The sequence below is a fragment of the Pempheris klunzingeri genome, chromosome 13 (genome assembly GCF_042242105.1).
Source record: "Pempheris klunzingeri isolate RE-2024b chromosome 13, fPemKlu1.hap1, whole genome shotgun sequence".
NCBI lineage: Eukaryota > Metazoa > Chordata > Actinopteri > Acropomatiformes > Pempheridae > Pempheris > Pempheris klunzingeri.
In genome coordinates this window covers 14,305,712-14,330,700 of record NC_092024.1, presented here as the reverse complement: position 1 = coordinate 14,330,700, position 24,989 = coordinate 14,305,712, and the positions used below count along the sequence as shown (strand labels likewise).

The following is a 24,989-nucleotide window of genomic DNA, read 5'->3' as shown; positions in this document are numbered from 1 at the left end:
AAGTTTCAAAAAACTTTTAAACGGAAAAAAAAATAATTAAACCTGTTATTTCTTAAATTTAGAATTATCCAGGCAGTGTTAATTCTTTAAATGCATTTGCTTTTTTCTAAATACATTTGAATTTGCACCACAGTAAAACGCACAGAATTTACTCTTCGATCTTAAATGACTAACTAAAACAGAAAATAACAAAAACAATAAATACATCATTGAATAAGTAAACCTTACCTAACTAAGCTACGTTATTATCAGAGGTTTTATTTCAGGGGTTTATTCATTCATTCATTGATCTATAGAAATCAAAATTGATACAATTATATTTTGTGTAAAAAATGGATCTTCAAACTAACAGATGTCCTCTGAAGTGTAGTGAAAAAGATGCAAAGTACATGTGCCTCAAACTTTTAACTACGTAATGTACTTGAGTAAATGTACCTCTGCTTAAATTACTTGACACCATTGCAGTTTGCTGGTATCAAAATAACAGCAAAATAGATCATGATTCTTTACATGGCCAACTAAATTATTTAACTCTTTCTGCCAAATTGTTTTTAATGAATAATATTTATTTGGTCTGATCAAGTAATTCACTGACAACTAAATACATTTTTGACTTTGCATGTTGCAAGTGGGATTTAATGATAATAACTACAAGACGAAACGTTCACTTTCACAATGACTTCAAGGTAAAACACACACACGCACACACACACACACACACACACACACTTTCTAACAAGCGAAGCCAAAGCTCACAACTTAGTAAGGTCTTCATGTCCGTCAGGGATGTTATCTTCCACCCACACAGTGGTGCACATTTACACAAACACACACACGCACCTACACACACAGAAAAATGTGCTTGTGTGCAATTCCATGTGGCTTTTTATCTGTTCATTTGTATGTGTGTGAGCACCTCTTGCGGCTGACACCTGAGGGAATCTGGCGTGGTAACACTCAGGGGTGCGTGCTGTGCAGCTTGTACACACACTCGCACACACCCTCGTGGAGTGACACACACACACACACACACGCTCATTGACACAGAACCCCAAGGGCAACTTGGCATCGAGTCAGAAGAGTAAGAGAAAGAAGGCAGGCTTTTCCGTGTATGGCACACCTTCATTACTCCACGGTCCTGAAAGTGCATCTACACAGTTCAAACTGATCAAAGTAATTCAAAGTCTACTTTGTTGTCTACTACACATTCACAATAAATGTGTTTCCATGCCCCATTGCCCCAGTTTGGTCACATATAATTCACCAAATAGCTCATTCAAACATGCTGTATTGATTGTAGAGCTGTAAGTTTTAAAAGAGGGAGAAAAGAAGAGAAGAGGATTGATGCAACATGGGTCTTTTTCACAAAGCGAGCAGCCTCTGCTTCACTTTTTCACCAGTTCGTTGAGGGTGTGAACGCTTTCTCTCACCTGTGGTTTCTTTCTCCCTTACGCTGTCTTTCTTATATTTTCTCTATCTATCCCTCATTAGTGCTGTGAAATTAACACATCAAAATGTTTAACTTTTACTTTCACTTCAGTCTCTCTCAACCATCAGGAAAAAGGGCCCTGGATCGCACATGTGAACACCACCCATGCATACGTTAACATGGGTAGCATGTTCAAAATGCATGTTTAGTCACACGATAGAAAAGAAAAGATAAGAAATATGAATTTAATATATGAACAAGACATTTTAAGATCTAGTTGGGGGGAAAAAATGAAATTAAGGTGTAGTTATTTGAAAACCATTTCAAAAAGTTTCTAAAAAAGTAGTAATTATAGGGAAAGCGAACACTGTGTTCAATTGGTCCTTTAATAAATGTCAATGTGCTGCTAGTTTAACATAGATGGTCTTTTGGCTAGAGAACAGCAGGTTAGCTGATTATGCAAAAGAAAAACATCCACAGGTGAGCGCACAATCCAACTTATAAGGAAAATAAAGTTTCTAATGATGAATGAATAGTAAATTAATATTCACTTGGGTTGAAATGGAGCAGTTCTTTCAGTGAAGGTACTTTTTTTTCTACTAAACAACACAATTGTTTCCAGAAAAGAGCAGCTTCCAAGGAAACTATTAGTATGTTATGACCCTGTAAAATAACACCAAACCTGTTTTTTAAAAATATGGTTATAGTATTTTTCAATGGTTTATGCAGTCTCACACACTACCTCTGCAGGAATATGAGAAAGGTGAACCCCAATCCAACAGGTGAAGTCAAGCCAAGTTTCTATGGGTTTTCCTGACTTGCTAATGCACATGTACAACCATCTCAAGGAAAGAAAATGTACCTTTGCCTCTCCCTAAACCTCGCCTCAGTGAAGCTCTGTCAAACTGATCTTAGAAGTCTCTTTCATGTCTGATTGTGTAAAAGTGTCAATGGCCCCATAAAGTCCTTCGGCTCAGTCCGACAAGGTGGGAACGGTGGGGAAACGGAAGATGGATGGATGCCACAAGATAATCAAACGACTGCCTTTCATGCCTTGAAACTCACCCATGGAGGAAGAAACCAGGACCCAAGTTTCCTGGTGCTTTGGTCTGTTGTGTGTGTTTGTTTGTGTGTGTGTATGGGTGTGTGTGAGCATGCAGCCATGCATGGTGGCATACAAACAGACAGCAGCGCTGGCTCAATGGACGAGTGTTGCTGAGAAGGGGTTCTCTCAACACCTCTCTCCTCCTCCACTATCTCTCTCTCTCTCCTTTTCCTGTCCCAGACATACTCCTCCTTTCACCTACTTTTCCTGCTCCTCCTTTCACTTACGACTGAACACTAAATCTCATCCTGTTCCAACTGCTTGGCAACATTTTCATCACGATTTCAACCCTAAACATGAAGGTCATGCAAATTTAAACTCTTGAGCTGGAGCAGGTAAGTCATGAGAGGTGAAGAAACTAATGAAAATTGGAGGCAATTCTTGTGCAGCTGATCCTTGTAATCAGGTCCCACACAGCATGCATATCTCTCCATCTCATTCTCTTTCTGTATCTCTCCATCTGCTCTAATGCCTGATTTGTCATGGAGGAATGTAGGCTGAGGGTTGACAGAGATATAAGAAGCCCAGGGTGTGTTGCTCTCTATCTGGGAAATGAACGAGTGGTGCACCTGTTACCGTAAAGCCCTAAAATCTTTTCTTAAACTTCAATGCTTCCCCCTCTCCACCAACACCACTTCCTCCTCATGGGGCAAACATCAAATGAGTGACTCTTCTTAATGGCGATCATGGAGCTGAAGGTGATAAACACAAATCACACTGACTTATCCAATATTTCCTGTTCATCTACTTGTAATGCTAAAATGATTTAAGGAAAAAACATTAAAATATTGAGTTTGTAAATTAATTTTCATTTTAATTGTCATTTTGGCTGGCTGCCTTATCAATTCATTGCTTTCTATACTTAGTATATATATAAGCATTGGCAACACTGAGAGGCTTTTATTACCTACTAGTAGGTAAATAGCATCAGCTAAATACATTTACTTTAGCACCAAATTTCCCAAACTACTACACTACACATATTGTGCTTTTTCACTGTGCTTTATTTATCTGACAGCTGGAGTCACTGGTTATTTTGCTGATTAATTTTCATGCAAAACATATGACGTGATTTTTCAGTAATGCTAGAGTAGTAAAATAAAGTGGACTTTCCTGATAATACCTTTATTTTTTTAGATTTTAGATTTAAGATTTTGAATGCAGCATTTTTACATTGTTCTACCACCACTTTTATTGAAGTGATGATCTTAATACTCGTCTAATTACAGTCAACTGCATTTGGTTGTCATTGCTATGATGCTGCTATGAGGCCTAGGCCTAGTTAGCATGCATGGCTTTGGTCTTCTGAACTGCTTCAAACTGCTTTTGAATCTATTGTTGTTTGGAAAAATCCCCTTAAGAGTGTGTGTGAATGCAGACTGTTTTTAGAGCATTGTGTTGTCCTCTGAGCTCTGTGTGCACCTAGTTTGCAGATGTGGTTGTTTGATTGCATGATTCGTTGACCTCTGCCAGGTGCTCTGACCTCCTCAGAGCTGTGATACTGTGGTGAATGGTGAGACCTCTTCAGCAGACTCCTGCTGTCACTTTGTTTGGCCTGGACTAGAGAGGCTCCAGGAGTCTGGACACAGTCTCTGACCCCCCACCTCATCAGCCCCACTGCATTTTAATATTCCACCCACCAGCCAGCAGCAGCCACTCCCAGAAACTCCACATTGCCTCGAGTGCAAGATCTGGGCTGGGGAGGGGGGTGGGGGATAAGAATGAGGGAAGAAAAGGTTAAAGTGAGAGGTGAGGAGGTGTCAGCAAGAATATGAAAAAGCAGCAGACTGATGGTAATGTTCACATGGATACCACAGGAGAGAAAATTACGAGGTGGCAGGAGGTGGACACATCAGAGTTATGGAGCTCTACAGCCACTTTAAAGCCTCAGCACTTTTGCATTTTTGCTTTTGGAGATTAGGACACTACACACCTGGGGCAAGGGAAAGCTGCAGAGAAGAATACGGTGGCTGTATTGCTCAATCCAAATGCATCTCTCTGAGCTCTGCTCGGGGGCAAATGTGTTGACCAAGTAGCCACAAAAGGATTTTACAGGCAACAAAATAAGGAGCATAGTTCCTGCAAAGTCATAAAATGAGCACAATATCATAAAACACAAATGCTTTGTGCATTGCGCTTTTCATGTCACATATGCGAATGCATCAGTTTTTGCAACTTTCAGAGGAAAGAAGATTTTCGTTATGGCATTTTCTTCTGCAATGGTAAACATTTTATCCTCTGGGAAACTATTTGAATTCTCATGAAACTCTAAAAAAGTAAAAGTAAAGCTCCCATCTATAACATCTGAAAATGAAAAAAAAAAACATTTCACAAGCTGTGCATCAAGTCTATATTACTTCTGTCTTTCACACTGGGTTTTTTTTTTAAAGTTTGATATGTAGCCCATTCCAAACACACTGAGAAGAAGAACCATTTGTTTAAGATAGTGGAAAGTTGTGGGTATTTCTAGTCTCTGTCGTGTTTGTTAAGAGTCATTCCTCTCTTCTGTCTCAGACTCTGCTTTTGTTTTGGGGGAATTTGTATGAGCCCAACTGCAAGAGCTGGTAAGATAACAACTGTGAGCTGATACACGAACGCTGTAAGCACACACACACACACAACTACAATAAAGCATGAATGCTAATTTTCGCCTCTAAGCATACACACATGCACAACATAGGGCACATACACACACAACCAATAAAGAAAGGGTTGCAGATGCAGACAGATGATAATCTTGTCTGTCACACAAGCCACATCTTTCAGTTCTCTCTGCACTCCCATATGAAAGTTATTCCAAAGCCCTGCCAATAAACTCAAGGACTGTTGAGATTTTGAGACACAGTATCTGATAGAATATTGATTTAGTAATTGAAACTGGCTACATCTGATCTGATTGTTAACAGATAATAGGTAGTGTTCATTTTTAATGAAGACTGCAACAGGTTGACATGTGACATCCAACATCCATCATCAGGATCTGGAGCAAAAAGCTCACACGCACTGCATACATATGAAGCAAACTACTGAGGAGAAAATTAGGTTTGGGATGTGGTAAAGTTGCAATATCAAATAGAAAGTGAGATTAAATGCACACATTAGAATAGGAGGCTGCAAGATTGCCACACACAGCCACTTTATGATGTTAAGGACACTGATTGTGGTTCCACCCAAACAGAGAGCAGGTATTGGGCTCATCTCCATATCAGGTTTCATTCTGGACCCCTCAGGCCATAGGAATATATAACCTTACCTTCTGGGGGACACTCTTATCTGCAGCAACTAACATCTACAAGAAATGTGCATAATTGCACCTGTTCTTTGATGGAACATTCCCAGAATGCTTTACTAAAGACGTATATAATCCTAACTGCAATGTGACAAAGTATAGCATCTGCTGTCAAGTCATCTAGAAGTTCATCTAGTTTAATACGTTTTCTGAAAATATGCTTAACTGCTTTCTTACAGACGCTTAGATGAGAAGTTTAATACCACTCTCATGTACATTAAATATGAAGCTACAGCCAGCAGTCAGTTAGCTTAGCTTAACATAAAGACAAGGGGACCTCAAGACCCCACCAAGAAAAAGGCTCATGAGCCACAAAGTGATGTTTTTACATTCAGTTTTAGTATGAATTAAACAATCAACATGATTAATTACTGAGTTTTACAGGTGCTGGTGTGGTATGCGATGAGCCAAGGCTAACTGTTTTCCCTTGTTTTCAGCCTTTATGCTGAGCTAACATAACCTTGCTGCTGCTTATATCTTCATCTATTCCCGTACGGATATGACAATGTTATTCTCATCTGATGTTCTTACAGAAGTAAGTCTATTTTCAAGAGAAGTCAAAACATTCCTAAATATCCTTAAATGTACAGCTGACCATTCCTCAAAGCACAACATAGTTTGCAGACTTTATTACGTAACTCAAGCAAGTTTCAGGTTGCTATAAGTTGATGAACTAAAAGCTGGCTGCTTGAATAGTTATTAATCTAAAACGATCTAACTGTGTTCAGACAGAACACAAGTCAGATTTAAGAGGTGCGCAATTGCATAGAATGACAATGGGAAGACGTGCACGGCACTGATTTGCCTGGGGTGGTGCAAATGATGCAAAGATGCACCCTCGCATGCTTAAAGACTTTGTAGGGCTGTATAAATCTACTTTATTAACTTCACAAACAGACAAATGGTGAAAATTCACTTTGCTTTCAGTCTGAAGACACTTTAAGAGCTAATTCTAAAAATCTAAAAGAAAACAAAGATCTCTTGAAAAAAAGTCTACGCTGGTCAATTATTCATCAGCTGGCTCAAGCGACATTATGAGTCTAAGGGGGATTTGGTTAATGAGAATCAATGAAGCATCAAGATAGGTGAGCTGTCTCCGTAGCCTCAGGCTCTCGACACCCTGGAGAAAAGCTGAGCCTGATATTTTGGTGAAAAGTTCCTGCAGGCAGTAATACTACACGCAGGCCGTGTGGGTTCACAGCAGATACAGTTCAGCTCATATTCTCCACAAAGACACAGAGGGTGTTTCAACAATCTGCTCTTTATCTTCGACAGAATGGGACACAGTTGCAATTAAAAGACAAAAAGTTCCTTGGTGTTCCAACTGTATGAGTCAAATGTGGATGCATGTTTTTTTTTGTATGTGTGCCTGTTTTTGTGTCTGTATACTTAATCTGTTACATGTCAGCATGTAGTACCAGTGTGTATACAGGCATGGATGTTCACTTGCAGGTCAAAGTCAAGTGGAAACTGAAGATGATGGGGGCAGCGGCGAGAATATGTTTCTGGGAAATGACACTCAATCAGGCATGTGTGCAGGTTTGATCAATTACCATTCTTAAATGAAGCAGGAAACACATGTCTTCACATCCTTTCCTTTTCCCAACGATAAACATCTCCCTCTCTCTTTGCCGCCTTCCCCTGCTCATCCTCCTTCTTTTCCTCACCCTCTCTGTCCCTCTTCCCCTATGGATGGGTGGTGATATTCCCGTGGGATAGTGGAGGAGGAGAGCTTTCCAGGGACTGTTGCTTCATTATCACAAATAAAGCAGGGAACATGTTCAGACCACCTCGCCCTGGGCTCAGTGATGAAACCCTCAGACAGAAACTAATTTTTTTGCGGGCATGCCCTCCTTGTATATACAATCCCTCTTTATTGTATAATGCTGCTTTACACTTCATTCATTGTTTCTCTCCTGGCATCGTTCCCTTCTATCATAACTCGTCACTGGTGATTGATGGTGATGATATTTTTCTGTCCATCAGGCTTTTGTGCAATCTTAGAAAGCTGTAATCTACAACCCAAACTAAAAACATGGGTGCAGATATCATTTTACCATCTACATCACTTCTATGTATTTTATCATCACAAAAAGAAAAAGAAATTTAAATGAAAATATTAAAATACAGCACTTTCTTAATAAAGTTTTTATTAGCTGACACCCAGTGATGTCCTTTTCTGATCAGAGGGAAAGCAAAATTTTCCATGTTCACTCCTGATACTTCCCCATAATCTATTTCTCTCTCTCTCTCCCTCCCTTATCCTTTCTTCGTCTCGCGCCCAGTTTCAGTCTACAAGTCTCAGCTCGTCAGAGATTTAGAGGAACCACGCACTCCTTTTCTCCTCAGTCGTCTGGAACGATCACAGCGTGCCCTGCTCAAGGGCCGCAGCAGGGTGCGTCCCATCACAGAGCAAGGAACAAGGATGATTGACGTATTGACGCATAGTCCCTGTGACCTCTAGGCTTAGTCCACAAGTCTGTTACCACAGAGATAAAGGAATCAGTTTTTCCAATGTAATAACTACCTGCTATTGATCCCATGAGGGTTTATTACAGAAACGTCCTTCTTGGGTCAAAAGTTCACAACTTTTGAGTTTAAAGATGATTTTTTTGGGAGGTTAGTATTATTCTTTTCAATATTTTTTTAAATAATTACATTTTTTTGGCCACAGATGGCTTCATTAGACAGTGGATAGAATTGGAAACAGGTGAGAGAGAGGGGGATGGCATACAGCAAAGGGCCATGGGCTGCAGTTAGGCCATAAGCCTTAATGGAATGCAAAAATAATACACTTTTCCCTCTACTATCATTTGACTTTTGACTGAGAAGAGTTAAAGTAGTTCTTCGAAAGCACTAAATTCTTACGGAAATATTCACTGTTACTATGGGTGAAGAGTTACTATGGACGCTAACTATGCCGACAACAAGATGAGAGGATAAAGGTAAAATATTCTTGGAAACTGATATGTCAGAACAGTTTTAGGGCACAAGTAAACTGAAGTTATTTGCACAGCAAGTGACAGCAGACAACATCCTCCTTTGACTACTGTGTGTTTACATGGACTTTTAATTTTTTTGATTTGAACACAAGTCCAGTCAAAAAGAACAATGGGGCTTAAGGTGGTAATATACCTTTTGATGCAGAAATGTGGTTGCATGCACAAAGGAAACAGTTCCATTATGTCTTTTTTAGTTCTCAAAGTTTTCCTGCTTTAATTAGACTAGGCTCAGTTGGTTTTATCAGTCCTGCTGAAAGAAAATTCACCTGTCAGTGCAAAAGGTGTAGAGGAGGGTAGGAGGGAGAAAACGAAAGGCACAATGAATAGAAGAGGCAGGAAGAGACGGCCATGCCTTCAAGACAAATGCAGCTTGTCAACCATTTAAAAGAAAACACAAATCAAGGCATGGAAGTGTGAGAAGGAGACTGGAGAAGATGTGACGAGGAGTAGATGAGGAGGGCGGAGGAGAAGACAGAAAGAGGTGGTGAAGAAGGAGGAGAAGGGGGGGGAGGAGTTGTTGTCTCCTGCAACAAGTTTAACCTGAATCCAAAGCTAACAAGATGCAGTGATTGCAGGGTGCTGAAAATATGAAGGAACTACCAAAGACAACAGAGAGAAAAAAAAAAGAAAATCAAACACAGGCTTTTGTTTGCTCTGCTGTCCTCTTTCTCCTCAGGTTTCAGACAGACGAGAGCTCGTTCTCTCTCTCACTCTCTTTGACACAAACAGACAAACCCTCACTCCCAAAAAAGACAGGTTTTCTGAGCCTGGAAAGATATGTGGCAGACAGGAAAAGGTTGTGCACAGTCCCTTGTGTCTCAGGTCAGGAAGCATGCACGCAGCGTGAGGCTTCATGAGCAATGGCACACACACACACACACACATATGCATTCCTACAACACTCACTCAATAGTAAATACGCCAAAACAGTTGTAGAAATATCTCAAGGTGCATCATTGGTGCATTGTGGTGGAATGGTGGAAGAGGTAGATCATTAGATCATTAACTTAAGTCAAAGTAGTGCTGACGGTGTGAAAACAAAAGCGGAATTCCTGCATTCAAAATCTTACTTAAGGGAAGTTCATAAATATTATCAAAAAGGTCAATGTGTGCAGAATGAGGAGCCATTCTGTTGTATTACTATATTATAATGGCTGATGCAATAATGCACAACATGTTGCTGCGTTACTGTGCAGTTACTGTGCATGTGAGTATCACATAAAACTAGGGCAATAGAATTAAATTAATGTCTCTTATGAATCCAAAAAAGAATGCAGTTAAGAACAAAAGAGCAAATAGTCACCAAGGAAATCATCACCTGACCTTTCACATACACACACACAAACACAGCCACCACTCTGAGATGTGTAACGTCTACAGTACGTCGGGGTCAACAGTTGAGACAAAGTGTTATCTTACTCCTCTCATAACTGCGGGTGAGAAAGGAATATGCCACAAACTATGAGCAGTGTTGAATGTGGGCTCTCACAACACGGTCTTTATGTCACTGTGTCACTGTTTGGTAAATGTATAATAGTAGTACTGTTATTCAATAGTTTTGATCATTATGTTTCATGGAAGATTTTATGCTGAGTACAAGAGGGAGTCTAAGGTAGATGTCAGTTTAAATCTTGACATAATGCATCATGAAGCATTGTGACTGTGGTATGAGACTGTTAAGGGATTTTTTTAAAGCCATGACTCAAAATACTGGAATTCTTACTTTGTCAGAAAAACTGAAATAAGTCATTAATGAAGTGACTGATTAGATTGATTTAGGGATTGATTAGAGATGATGTAACTGATGAAGTGACTATTGAGCAAAAACAATGCATTGTCGGTCAATTTTATCTACTTAGCCCAAAGGTTTTACAGACCGACAGGAGAAAAGACAACGGTAGAGAGGAATAAAACTAGTAAAGCCATACTATGGACAAAATGACAACATAAGGGAAATAATTTTCAAGCATTTAACGAAAACTATGGAATTTCCAGGTGCTGCCAAAACTGGTAACGACTTATGTGCCAAGGGGGAAGAATTTATTTCTAAGAACCTGAAGAATTCATTGTGGGGGAATAATCATTATATTATTTTTTTTTCTATAATATCTGAGGAAGAAACAATAACTGAACTTTTATTTGAGGGGAGAAAGGAGGTGCGTGTGTCACTCAGTGATTACATTTCTTTTGTCTTATTACAGAACAGGGCTTTATATTATGTAATATATGACAGCCGCATAATGTGAATGGCTATATAATGCCTCATGACACAATTTAAAGAACGATATATGATCTATGCTTGTACCCTAATTCACAATTTCCACTCTGTCGAATATAATAATCTAAAGTCCGTCATGGAGTCATTTACCTTTTGTAACCTCTCATCTGTGTCATCTGCGCATCAGAAATCTGTAATTACAGAGATTACCACACTGCAATTGTCCCTACACACATAATAGCCAGGTGTGACACACTGAGCGAGGCGTGCACATGCCCACTGGGAGCTAAGATGGACACAGTTTTTTTTTGTTTGTTCATTTGTCTTTTATCTCAGTGGTCTGACATTCTGGTACATGATTCCTTCAATGAATGTGTCCATGCATTCGAAAGAGTTTAGGTTAATGCTGGATAATCAGTGTGAATTTTAAGAAAGCTGGAAATTGATTGGTGTCGTGTCAAAGTCTGACAGCGGTTAGTTATTCAAGTCCTTCTCTTTTCTTTCTAAATTCAATTCAATTCAGTTCAGTCATTTTATTGTCATATGTACCGATAAAAAAACAAGTTTCACCCCATAATGAAATTCTTGCTTTGCCCTTTCGCCTTCAATGCCACTTCAGGATAAAAAAAAAAGAAATAAAATAAAAATAGATGGATAAATAGATAAAGGAGATAAATACACAGTAAATTTGACATAAGAATTGGTGTTTGAGATGATCCTCATCAGAAAATTACAGTTTCACTCACATTGAACAATTTGTCATAAAAAGTCCCCTGGTGAGATATCAAAATAATTTGATTAGTTTCCCATCCCAGTAGAGACTCCAGATACAAAAGACATCAAGAATGAAAATAAATGAATTAACTTTTTTTTATTGCCCCTGCTATCCATGTTATTAATGTGACTAAGAACAGATGAACAGTATGTCTTTTGTCAAACATATTTCTTCATCCCATTTGGCCAATGGTTAAAAGCGTACACAATGTCATCGAAACCACTCTGGTGGAGGGGTGCCCAAAAATCACAATAGTAAGCAGTTTGTTACGCTAAAATATTCACCCCAGCATTTATTTCTAATGTTGTCATTGTCACTTAGGACTTATGAAATGTTCCTGACAAGCCTGGACCTGCAGAGGATTTAGGAAAAGCCTGCTCTTCCACCACCACTTTATAACGTGTTAACATTCCTTCACAAGATGGAGTATCACCTCATGGAGAAAAGACTTCCTGTTGCATGGTGCCATATAGTCATGAATACATTGCCTTCATTCCCTGTTCCTATCTAACGTACCCACATTCTTCAGCCATTACAAATGGATCCTGGTCTGTTTTTAAAACAGGCCTGGCAGTTATTAAATACACACTGCCATCCTTGTCGCTAACGTTCGCGCATTCCTCCAGAGATGGTGGACAGCGCCCACGCACTACAAGTAACTGGGACTAGAGACATAGTTATTATAAAATACGTCATCCTTAAGGGTTTTGAGAATAGCTTTTCTTTTTGTGGGTCAACAAAAAGAGTTGAAGGTGAGAAATGTAAATTATAGGATGCATTAGCTGAGAAAGCTCCTTGTCTCGTGTAAATTAGAGGAAGAAAGGCATTTTAAAAAACGCAGACACTTCAACTTGGTTTCGACTTTTTTTAAGCTGAAATAATAAAATGCACTCGTTCCAGCTTCTGGATATTTTCTGATTTTCTTACTTATAAAACCTTGTAAACTGAATATCTGCACCAAAATGCCATGAAGGGCTGTGAGACATTGTGATGGTGTTTCATGATATCTTGTAGACTCAATTACTAATGCAATTGACTAATTGTTAAGTAAATAAATGTGGATTCTAGATGATAAAACACTACCATTAGCTGGGCTGAAAAATGAATTAATTGTTTCAGCAATTTTTCTAGAAAAACTGCCAAACATTTGTTGGTTCCTGCTTTTTAAATATTTCTCTTTGTCATAAATAATTGTGAATTTTATATATAACTTGGTTTTGCTGAGAAAAGGACACATTTCACTATTAAGTAAGTAAGTAAATATTAAGTATGGAAAAGTAGTAGTAGGAAAATAATTAATCATGAGAATAAGGAGCACATTCATCAGTAATCAACGTAATTGTAAGTCGCATCAATCTCCCTAAATCTAACATTTCGGGAGATTATCTTGTCAGATCTGCTTCTTACACTGATTTGTCCACACACATCAGCCTGTTAACCCATTTCAGTCATCCTCAGGGCACACACACACACACACACGCACACACACACACACCCACACACACACAAGGGGAAGTGAACAGGTCCGTCCACTCTACAGGATGCCTGAACGTCCTGAGGAGCGGACACTCAACGGATCTCAAGCTGATGGCCAAACTCCTGCAACGTCTAATTTAAACTCAGTTAACATTCAACTGTTGGTATCATGGGCATGATAGTCATGATTGTCTTACATTAACAATGTGGGGGTATGATAATTATTCAAAAGAGATGCTTTGCGGCTCGTAAGCAGATTTAGTGACATTTTATGACACATTTCTTGATGCCTGTTGTCAGTTTTATAAAATCATGACAGAAGCTTTCAAATGGGTTTTTGATGCTTCTGAATGTAATGTAAAGCAATAAATGATTGCATTGTATTGCATTAAGTCCATCATTGATTGATAATAGGCAATAAAACTGATACTGAAGTGACAAGGAGTCAGTGTGTGCTGATGATTTGCCTGACTGTAGTTCTGTAGTTGATCAGTTCACTGGGAAATATTCTTCTTCTTTAACTGTTTAACCCGCAGTGTTTTGAACATCACATGTTTTCTTAAAATTTAATTTGCTTTTCTTCAAGTTCTCCGTTGTTTTTCTTTTATATATTTTGAGGCTTTTTTCAAAAAGATCCTCATAGATTTATTCATCACATTATTCCACTTGTCATTTTAAAATGTTTTTTTATCATTGCAATCACATCAATAGCTCTCCCTAAACTAAACTGCATGAAACAAACTAAACTAGAACCAAACTGAATCAATTAAATTCAACTAAAACTGAACTAAACAAAAAACATCAAGCAACAAATTTAATTTAAAAAAAATGCAAGGTGTTAACGGTGTAGTCTATTTGTTTGCTATGGTTCAAACAAGATCAGAGGAATAATTTTAAATTCTTGTAACACAATAATCTCCAGTTATGCATTTGTTCTGTCACTTCCCCTCCTCATCCATGTTTTGGAGAGACGCAGAGTTTGTTTATAACAAGACTGAACTTTATTCCATAACAATTACATCAAAAGATGTTATTACTAACGTAATACTGTACTATACTTAAATGTAATACTAAACCTTTGGGTTACAGGAGGAAGCTTATTCTTGTCGCTGGTAAGTCCTTCCCACGCCATAATCTAATATTTTTATTGGCCTGGTTGAATTCTTCAGTTTATACACAGATACAATAAAACTTATGACAAACAAAAAAACTGAAAGCACTCTATAAGCTGATTATTTTCTGTTTAAGGTACAATGACTGTCATTGATGTTTTCATTTATTTATAATGTTTAGTCTTTTTTCTTTCTAACTGAACTTATTTACTTGAAGTGTACAAAATGTCCATTCAATGCCAATGTCTGTGTGTTTATACTGTTGAACACGAAGAAGGGGGAAAAAATCCAGCCACTCTGATATTGAAGTTAATTGAAAGGTGTATTCACCTTGAATGACGGTTCGTACTTGAGGTAATGCAGTGAAATTCACCTGCATACCTCCACACACCTGTTAACACCCTGGAGAGCAAACACCTGTTCACTGTCTCCATTTGTCTTCCCCCCAAATCAAAAGTCTGTACGGTAATCAGTGTCTGTGTGACAAATATCCACGGGCCACATCGTCACGTCTCATTCCAACAGCTCATGAAGGACATCGAGCTGTGACAGGCGGAGCAGGCAAACTTTGTAGTTTGGAAAGAGATCATGTTTTAGATTTGCTGACTAACCGTGTGTCAAAGAACTGACTCCTTTTAAAATATATTTCTGATCTGCTGCTCCGTCATGAGACCTCTCAGATTGTTTAGGACAGGTCTACTTACTGTCCCCAGAGTCTGAACTAAACACGGCGAAGCAGCATTAACTTTTTATGCACAACATATCTGGAACAAACTCCTTGACCTTGAGCTCTACTACACCTCTCAATTCTTACACATCGAGACTTAATGCCATCCTGTTATTCCGTCTTATGTAAAGCTCTTTGTATTGCCTTGTTGTTGAAAAGTGGTATACAAATAAACTACGTTGCTAGTGCGTTGCTATGGAAATAAACCAGCCTCTATTGTGCATTTACGAATGATCTCTACACCATGTATTATACATGCAAGACCAAACAGCCACCCAGCTGAATAACGTGCACAAGTTATCCTGATAAAGCTTTTGATGAAAGGAAACAATATTGCAGCTGTTCTCATTGGATGTCATGACCATCTTATGGGCTTTTTGGACTCTGAACAAGAGGTGAAATATGTGAGTTATTAATCAAAAGAGTATACAATCTGATCACTTAGAGCAGAGATCATCAGACCAAAGCTATGAGCAACTACTCAAGAAAAGCTCTTGCAACATGCCAGTGAGAAAAAAACAGGGACAGTTTGCCAAGAAATCATCTAGACATATCATTTCTCATATAACTCTCATGTGAAAGTAACAAAATCATTGCATCCAAAGAACTAAATTAAATGCCAATCAAATATCAAATTGTAAAGGAAAATTTGAGAGTACTGGTTTTAGCTGATGGTACTCACCAAGCAGTGGTGTTTCACTCCCTCTGCTGGTTAGCAACATGAAATGTGAAAAAAGAACACTTTATTAGAGTTTGTAACAAAAATTAAAGAGCACCTTAACAAATTCACATAAGAGACTTGACTAGAGTAATAAACAACAGTTACTCTTAGTTGCCAGCTTTAGTTCAAGTTCAGTTTTGTCCATTAAAAAGCAGTGATACGTGGCAAACTTAAACTAAACATGCCCACTGGTGTTATCACAGCAGCTGTCATATTTTGTGCCAAAATTACATGTGGAATCAATGACTCATCAGTTGCTCACATGATCTCCATCTGTGTTGGAAACATAAAAAAAGAACACCCTTCATTGACATACCTTTGTTTTCTTTTTTTCCTGGTATTGAAACACTGTTGTTGACACACTGTACTGTGCCCCTCCTTCACTGCAGAGGACATACCATCCAGTATTAGTCAGGATTATAATGAGATGTCATGATGATATAAGCATTATGACTCTGCCAACATTAAGTTAAAGATAAACCTGTTTATGTGAAGAAATAGCCTGTGTGCCACCTCATGAAAATAATTAGACTTGGATATCCTCTAGTGGTGTGGCTAATGAGACCAGGCCAAAGCTCTAACCAAAAAATAAACCAAAGAATATAGTGGCATTGGCTACTAATTAAATTGATCAATGACTTCCTCTTCAGCAGGTAATGCTCTTAGATCAGTTCCAGCTCAACAGCACAGCCCAGTGTCCAGTGGCGGTAGTGCAGTCTACAATACAGCAAACACAACAGGAAACACAATGAACATTGAGGAATATGTGTTTGAAGTCGATTCGCGGATTTAGTCATGACATAAGAAAAAACACACGTAGACTATCTGTTTTGTTGCCTTAATTATCCAATTTTGTAAATAAACGCCCGTCACTGTCCGCGACCACGTGATTCAAGCGTCTTGCGTCATGACGTAGCCGGGGACAGGTGGAATCAATCCGGAAATGAGATGCTCCTCTTCCCAAAGATGGTGTTTTCCTCTGCTTAGTGCCAGATAAACACGAAAAATGAGTGACAAACCGATAATGTCCAGGCGACAAGAAGAAAATATGTGATATTTGAATGTCTGGCAACTGACTATAATTAATAAATTGCCTCTGGAGGCGAGCATGATGGAGAACAGCAGAGCCGTCGGAGGCTCCTACATGGTGAGACACTTCATGTACAGTAGTTTACTTTTTAACCGTCTATGATGCTTTAGTTTTGCTTTTTCTTAAGATTGTTTTATGTATGTATCCGTTGTCTTTTCACATCTGAGAAGTCACAAGAGATAATACCACATCAGTACTGTGACTAAGATGCCGTTTAGGGTGATGGTAAATAAAAATATCAAAATGTCCGGTTGTTTTACTCTGCATTCATCATTGAGTTACAGCAAAGACATATGGAGCAGTTTTATAATGGAAATGCAGACGTGAAATCATTTTTACTGAGCATAAAGCTACTACTTTTACGCATAGTTTGTCTAATTTCACGTAACTGAATGTAATAAATGTGTCTGTCTTTCTTCTTTAGGATAATCTTATTGGGACTTTACTTGCTATTTTTGGAAATGTGCTCGTCAGCATCTCCTTAAGCATTCAGGTACAGACCCCAGAAATGCCCCTGAATGTATTTATTTTGGTGTCTCCTGTATCTTCCAAGCACCCTGACACTATGGCTTTAGTTTAAAAGTAAAAGTAAAAGCAAAGTCATTGTATCTCCTATATGGAATCGATTTGTTTTTCTAATTTCTTTGTAGGGATGAAATTATATAGCCATCACCTTGTCATGATACATCATTGTCATTGTTTTTTCCCTATTTTCCGTTCTGTCTACTTCTAATTTACAATACCTTTACTGTCAAACTGTTGTATCCTTGTTGTTTGCTTTAAGCCTACATCATATATTTGCTTTATTTAAGCTGAGTATGCTTTGTGTTTACTCAAGTCAGTGTGTTTTGCCTGCATGCCTCTCACTTGCAGAAATACAGCCATGTGACGTTAGGAGGAACTAAGGACCCACGTGCCTTCTACCGCACTAAAACCTGGTGGTGCGGTTTTGTTCTGACCTGTGTTGGGGAGGGAGCCAACTTTATTTCTTATGCCTTCGCCCCACTAGCTCTCGTAGCACCTCTGAATGCTGTGTCTGTCCTCAGTGAGTATTTGTTCCATGCTCCCTAACACTTTAGCAGGAGATGTGATAAATATTCAGTATAATCATTGATATGATGATTGTGAAAACAGAAATGGGTCTCAAATTTATTCATAAAACAGGTTGGAAGAAAGTTGTATTAACATCTCGTGTTATACTTTTCTTTCCGTTTTCAGCTAGCTCAATTTTGGGCCTTATTTTTCTGCGTGAGAAATCTAAGCCAAAGGAATTTGCAAGTAAGTCCAGTACACTGAAGACACGTTGCAGTGGCACTGACACTCACATGCAAATAACATGGAACTTGTGCCATTGTATGTAAATCAATCTCAGGATAAATGGCAAACTACATACTGCCTGTTCAGCTGCTACAGTATAATAACACAGTCAAAAAGTACTCTATGTTGGACAATGATATATAATAGTCTTTATTACTACTATTTCACATTATATTAAATGTCCTAACAAGTTTCCTTCTTCACTGGAACTGAATGCATGCAATCTTTCTGCTGTATGTTATTTCAGAGCGCTATGGGCTGTCCTTCCTGGGCTGTATCCTAACAATAGGAGGAACGTACCTCTTTGTAGCATTTGGACCAAACTCTCATGAAAAACTCAACGCAGAGAATATTGTGAAGCACCTTGTAGGATGGCCTGTTCTCCTGTATCTGGTACGATATTTTTACATACCCAAGAGGTTCAGAAGCTCAAATTGCATAATTGCCTCAGTTCGTCCCTGCTTTGAAATCATCTGTGCTTAATTTCCACCCCACACTCAGAAAGAAGTGTAAAGACAACATCCCATTACACACTCACAGTATTGTTACAACTGATGTTTTACACCTGTGGGCCTACAAAATGCAATTTCTACTCACCTATTGCACCCATCATTTATGTTCTGCCAATATAATGCATTTAAAAGCAATATGACTGCCTTGCAGTACAAGTTTGGTGACTCATGTTTCTGTTTTTGCTCAGACTGTCAGAGGTGTTAAATGAATTCAGTGGTCATTTTTGTGGCTGTGGTTTGTTGTCTTGCCAAGAAAAATATGCTGTTGTTCAGTCAGTGTTGGTGAGCGTCTCTCTGTGACCGCTCTAACTTTTTCTTATGTTTGTCACTATATGTCTTTTCAACATCCATAATTGCAAGTTGGACTTGACAGACCAGGGATTAAGGTAGTGACTACTCAACAATTACTATAATCACAAAGGCATCCGCACAAGTGAGTCACATTAGGTAGAATACCAATTACTAGCATGTGTCATCTTCAATCAAGCTGTGAGAATGACCTTATTTCTGACACTGAAAGACGTCTTACAGAAGCAGGAAGAGGGTAGCTAGTCAGGCCCTGAATTGCTGGTGCATTAGTCACAAACAATCATTATTTAATGTGGCATGCTGTAAAAACCATAGATAGATGCAGTATAATGCTAGACAATGATGTCAGCAAAGGGGAGCAGTGGTTACAAACAGATCATCATCAACAGTAACTGAGCAACACTAGGTGGGATGTAACCGTATAAGCTGTAGCTATGAAAAAGCCCATCAAATTCTCTGTCAGTCTCAGCCATAATCAAAGATTATGAGCTCCACTAGATTTGTATGTACTGCAGAGCTACCATATTGTATCACATGTTTCTGTTGTTTTTAATTATTTGATTTTCCCCTTTAAGTACAAATAGTGTTGCACAAACAAACTGACCCACCAAATATCTTAATTTTCTTGACCTGTATTGTTAGTATAAGTGTTTGTCTCAGGCTGTAACATTAATTGTGCTATTATTGAACCCAGTAATACTTCCTGTTTTATTTATTCAGTATTAATTTGGTGTTTATTGTTGCGATTACCGTTATTGGCAGCTCCTGGAGATCATCACGTTCTGCCTGCTTTTATACTTCTACAAACAGCGCTGTGCTAACTACCTCGTTATTATTCTGCTTCTGGTCGCTCTACTGGGTGAGTCTCCGGCATTAAAGCCAGTCAATTTAATGCCGTCTATAAAGTCAAGCCATTAGCATACTTTATTAGAACACTGCCACATTTTTTTTTAATGTTCAAAAGGCAACCAATGTATCTAACAGTGCTTCTGATTTTGGTGAACAGGGTCTGTCACAGTCATTACAGTTAAAGCGGTGTCAGGCATGTTGGTTCTCACCGTCGAGGGCACCATGCAGCTTGACTACCCGATCTTGAGTGTCATGTTTGTGTGCATGGTGGCTTCAGTGGTCTTCCAGGCCAGGTGAGTGACAGGAACATCAAAGGTCATATACATGTGGTTAGCATGGCGACTGCATTTAGCTACAGTGGTTTCAAAGATATGTACATAGCAGTTTTCAGTTTTCTTATGTGCTCATTTTTTACCATTTGTTGTGTGTAATTGTTTTTCTTAGGTTTCTCTCCCAAGCTTGTAAGCTGTACGACTCCTCTCTGATTGCCAGTGTCAACTACATCTTCTCCACCACCTTTGCCGTGGTAGCAGGTGAGTTTTAGGATTTTTTGCTGCAGGTAGTTTTCTATCGAACCCGGACCGAGGAGTGTATGTAAATCACTGCCTGGCACGCTGACTGCTTTGCTCCAGTCACAACATAGAGGTCATCAAAAGTTTCTTCTTTTCTGGTTTACAGGAGCTGTGTTTTACTTAGAGTTTACGAATGAAGACGTCCTTCACATCTGCATGTTTTTGTTGGGGTGAGTGATCAATCATCGTAGGTCTTTTCTCACAATATCACAGTAGGAAAAGCACAAATGTGAATAATAAAATGAATCATGGCTTCATTCCATTTAGCTACCTGAGTGTCAGGGCCCTGGTATTGTGCATGCCCGCTCACTGGGACCCTTTTAATAGAGTGGAGCCATTGCTTATGTTATTAGTAACATTTGCAGTTTTCCTACTACAAGTCACTCTGCTCTGAAATGGGCCTGTCGAATTGTTTGTAATGCGATAGCCAAGCATTAATACACATAGAAAACAGACATTTGATTGGAACTTGTGATGACTTATTGTATTATTGTAAAAAACAGTTGAACTGTGCAATGCTTATTTGATATAAGGCAGTTACTGGTTATTTTGTGCTTTGTACAGATCCATGCTTTGTTTCGTCGGGGTCTTTCTCATCACCAGAAACAGGAAAAGGGCCAAGACATTTGAGCCATACGTCACTATGGATATGACTAATGGTTTGTGCAGACTTCACATAAACACTTAAAATTGTACCTGCTGAAAACTGAAGCCACACAGGACAAGTTGTATTACGTAAAAAGCTTTGAAATGGTTAAAGCTGCTCAATCTACCTTTAAACACTGAATATAAAGGTATTTTTTATCATCAGTTTAACTCGCAGTTGCTTTCTTTAACCTTCTCCTGCCTGTCCTTTTTCATCATCAGGCGTCCCGACTATTCATGACAAGGGCCTGGTTGTTCAGCCAGACTTCAATGGCTCTTTCTCCTATGGAGCTCTGGTCAATAACGATGGAGTGGCTCCTGCTACTCTACCAGTCAACCTGGCACCACCACCAGTCAGCTCCAGACACACTGATGCATCTCATGACCTGGCTGGCCTAAAGAAAGACTAAAACTAAGTATCCCCCTTTTACTCCACTCAACTACAAACAGCATTCAAGAAAAGGCAGAGATGCGTATGTTCAGGTTTTTTTTTTTCCCCCACATACACACAAGACCAACCTCCAGCCCAGCAGGGGGTGTCCACTGGATGTTTCACATGTTCTCTTGCTCTTCCTTTACACTCCTCCCCACATGCTGTCTTTTCTGAAATCTCTAAACCAAAACATGACCTTGAGAAGCGTCCCATGTTTTTTTTGAAGTTGTCAGCTATATGCATTCCAGAAATGAGCAGAAGAAACCTGAAGCTGTGGGGTGTTAGTGGATCCACAAACGTCGCTTCAGGAATGTGACAGGAGAGACAGTGTTGTGCCTTGAAACTTACTGCCTGTGCTCTGTGTTCGCTTTGAGCTGTACGGACTCCCTTCCATGACTCTTGAATTTTGTTCTCGTATTTATGGGAACATACTGTAGAGTGATCTGTTCTTCCATTGAGTAACTCCTCAAATCCAGGTTGTCACCACCAATGTTATGTAATGTAGCTGCAAACTTTTTTCAGAGGACTTGCCAATGAACACTTTGACGATAAATATCTGCCTCTAACACTGTCTCATACACGTGTGTTTCACTCCATGATTTTGTCTCTTGTTCTTGGAATTTCATCGTATTACTGTTTTTCCTAATGTGACCAAACAATCGTTCTAATTTATTGTAATGTATTTATAAGTTTTAGAGTTTAGTGTGCCTTAAATGTAGCTGTACACTGGATGAATTAGTAGGGAGGTAGTTCAGTTAAAGTTAAAAAGTTAATTGTAATCTGTCAGAGCCTGTTGGAATACATTTTCGAAACCTTTGAAAAGAAAGGCGATAACACTTTGGGTGACTCAGATAGAAGCAGAGTAAATCACGCTTGCTTCTTAAATTACTGATAAACTACAACTAGTTAGATGTGCACTGTATTTATAACAGGTGATCTACTGTATAACGTCCAAACTTAGCTTTTGGTTAAAAGAGTTTAATTTTGGTTGCCCCTGTGAGCTGATGCCTTGAATTTTCTGATGACAAACAAGTCAAGAAGTTAAACAAAAAGTACGCAGTCAATGTTGTAATATTACCATGTTTTTGTGGCACAATGTTTTTCAAATGTAACATTCCTGTCCAATTTTTGCTAGTTAAAGGAGAACTGTTGTGCTTATCACGATTAAATATTCCATAATAAAGGAATGTCTGCATACGTTCGAAACAATCCACCTCTACTTGTGTGGTAATGCAGTCCTACAGTGTTAATAAAGCAGAGAGCGTTTCCACAGTATTCAGTACATTGTTATTTTGGTTGTTTGGCCTGTGGTTTGATGTGTAAGCTCAACATGAACATCACTGTGTAAACTGAACTGAAGCCTGTGAAGTTATTAAAGCTGCCTTCTTATGAAACCAGAACAGCTTTTAAAACTGTTCACTGATGCTGTAGAAGTCAAAGTTTTTGTAAATTATATGCAATCTTGTGTCATTAAGTTAATGTCAGTCATGCCTCATGTTTTTGATTGGTCATTATATGCACAAACGCGAATGAAAATGTGCACTCGTGCTTTGATTTTGATGAGTGATGTCTTTCAGTCATGATAATCTTTTGTTGACTGCGGATATTTTTTGATGTTTTAAATCCACGTTTTGAAAACGACTCGGGTCTTCTGCTCACTGCGTAAAATGAACCAAAGGCAAAAGGTTTGCAACAAGTTTGGTGCTGATCGAAACTCATTTTCTCCACGTTAAACAAGTGGAATCACACTGATGCCACATTCAGCAGACGGGGCCTGGCTTTTCTGTCTGATCTGCTTACTTCTTAGGTGAAAGGTGCTGACACACTGCAGGATCAGAGTACAGTCCTGAACGGATTGTCAAGGGATGTTGGATTATTCTACCAGAAGGAAAACCTCCAGCACTATGAGAGATGTAGACTGACAGATACTTTAAAAACTGTGCACCGCTACACCCAATACAGGTTTGGGGAAGGTGCTGATGACAATTTAAAAATCCATGGATTATCTTTTTAGGATGTGGAATGAAAAAAAACCTTAATTCATTTAGCATCATTCATGCTTGTGGAGTCTTTATAAATCTATAATCCAGTATACATTTTAGTGTATGAAAACTACTGACCCACTTGTTTTAACCCTGTTGCCACGTGGTTTGTAAATCAAGTATTGTAACAAAAAAACAAACAAACTAGGGAACTGAAATAAAAAATCAGATTTAGGAGGGACGTGTAATCTGTGTAGAAAATTTAATATTTACATGTGACCACCTAATTATCTTTACCCAGTCTCTGACACAGCTGATTTGGCTCTTTGAAACGTCCATGTCAGATAAAAAAAAACAAAAAAAAACGCAGTTTCCCAGCACCGAGCTGTGTGCCACTTTGCTGCTCGGTGGCCACCAACCTTGAAGCGGAGCATCCTCCCCCGCTGCAGCCTCATTGGTCGCTGCGGGCCTCCGCCGGCATTTCATTGGTCTCACCTGCGGGTCCTGACGCCGGAGTAGGCTGCATCACGTAGTGTCCAATAATCCAGCAATAACAAACACTGAGGGATGTGACAGCACTGTCAGAGACAGCAGAGCAGCTCCAGTCAGTTTGCTTTGAACAAAGTCACCTGAAAATCCCGCTTTCTGTCCACTTGCAATGGGTTGTTTCGGTGGTTGTCAGTGACAGTAGTGAGGTGAGTAAAAGACAGAAGAAATGTCGCATTTGAACCGATTAGAAAGGAAAATGAAAACAGCAACTTCGCTCGTGGGGTTGCAGCCATGACTCAGTGCTAACTTTGGCTTGAATTGTAGCAGAAAAACACGATTTGCCTTCAGAAATAAACTGTTTTCAGGTGACTTTTAAGGTGCCACAATTTCGCACGAGCCCTTTCCAGGGGTTTCCGCTGGGTGCACGCGATGCAAATGTTGATGTCACGAGCCTCCACGGCCGTTTATACTGAGGACATGTTAGTGATGTCATTCAGTCCACACGTCACTCTGCAGAGGTTACATCTCATTAGGACACAGCTTTGGCCTGCAGATAGTCTCCACGCCGTATTTCTGTTAAATATTCAAGGTCAGGTCGATTTTCAGAGGATATTGTGATCAAAATATGGATGATAAACATTATGCGGTTAAATGTCCCACTAGGTGGCGCTCTATCCTCAGTAATATGTTGACTTTAAGTTGCACGCAGGGTCAGGCTTCATCATAACCATTTTCATTTTTCTAAAATCAGTGTTTTCCCACATGTTGCCTCCTTTCCCCACTTCTAAAATGATTAAAATAATTAATAATAATAATGATAATTACTATTAATACTAATTGATTCATAGTTGAAGTAATCTTTTAAGAATATGTCAGAGAAGTTACCACCTCCATCTGTTAAAATGTGAAAACAACTGCTTTATTTGTAGCTGTTTTT

General features: G+C 39.0%; 2 protein-coding genes across 2 annotated transcripts in view; both read left to right on the top strand.

The window, feature by feature from the left end:
- The first annotated feature begins 16,786 nt into the window (after positions 1-16,786).
- Positions 16,787-23,178, top strand: nipal3 (NIPA like domain containing 3). Its single transcript, XM_070842263.1, has 12 exons — positions 16,787-17,001; positions 17,369-17,437; positions 17,818-17,989; positions 18,163-18,222; positions 18,509-18,654; positions 19,845-19,941; positions 20,089-20,224; positions 20,376-20,464; positions 20,610-20,673; positions 21,068-21,162; positions 21,371-21,794; positions 21,830-23,178. The coding sequence occupies exons 1-11, from the start codon at positions 16,963-16,965 to the stop codon at positions 21,556-21,558; spliced, it is 1,155 nt and encodes a 384-aa protein (XP_070698364.1). The 5' UTR covers positions 16,787-16,962; the 3' UTR covers positions 21,559-21,794; positions 21,830-23,178.
- Positions 23,179-24,140: 962 nt separating this feature from the next.
- The window catches only part of rcan3 (regulator of calcineurin 3), a 40,684-nt gene continuing 39,835 nt past the window's right edge, over positions 24,141-24,989 (top strand). Inside the window, exon 1 of the mRNA XM_070842172.1 lies at positions 24,141-24,258. The gene's annotated coding sequence lies outside the window, so the exon portion shown is untranslated. The remainder of the gene's footprint in view (positions 24,259-24,989) is intronic.

Excerpts from the sequence above, each read along its gene's own strand:
- nipal3 (XM_070842263.1), top strand. The coding sequence starts at position 16,963 with ATGATGGAGAACAGCAGAGCCGTCGGAGGCTCCTACATG. Across the intron at positions 17,002-17,368 it reads CCGTCGGAGGCTCCTACATG|GATAATCTTATTGGGACTTT; the intron begins GTGAGACACTTC and ends TTTCTTCTTTAG. Across the intron at positions 17,438-17,817 it reads GCATCTCCTTAAGCATTCAG|AAATACAGCCATGTGACGTT; the intron begins GTACAGACCCCA and ends TCTCACTTGCAG.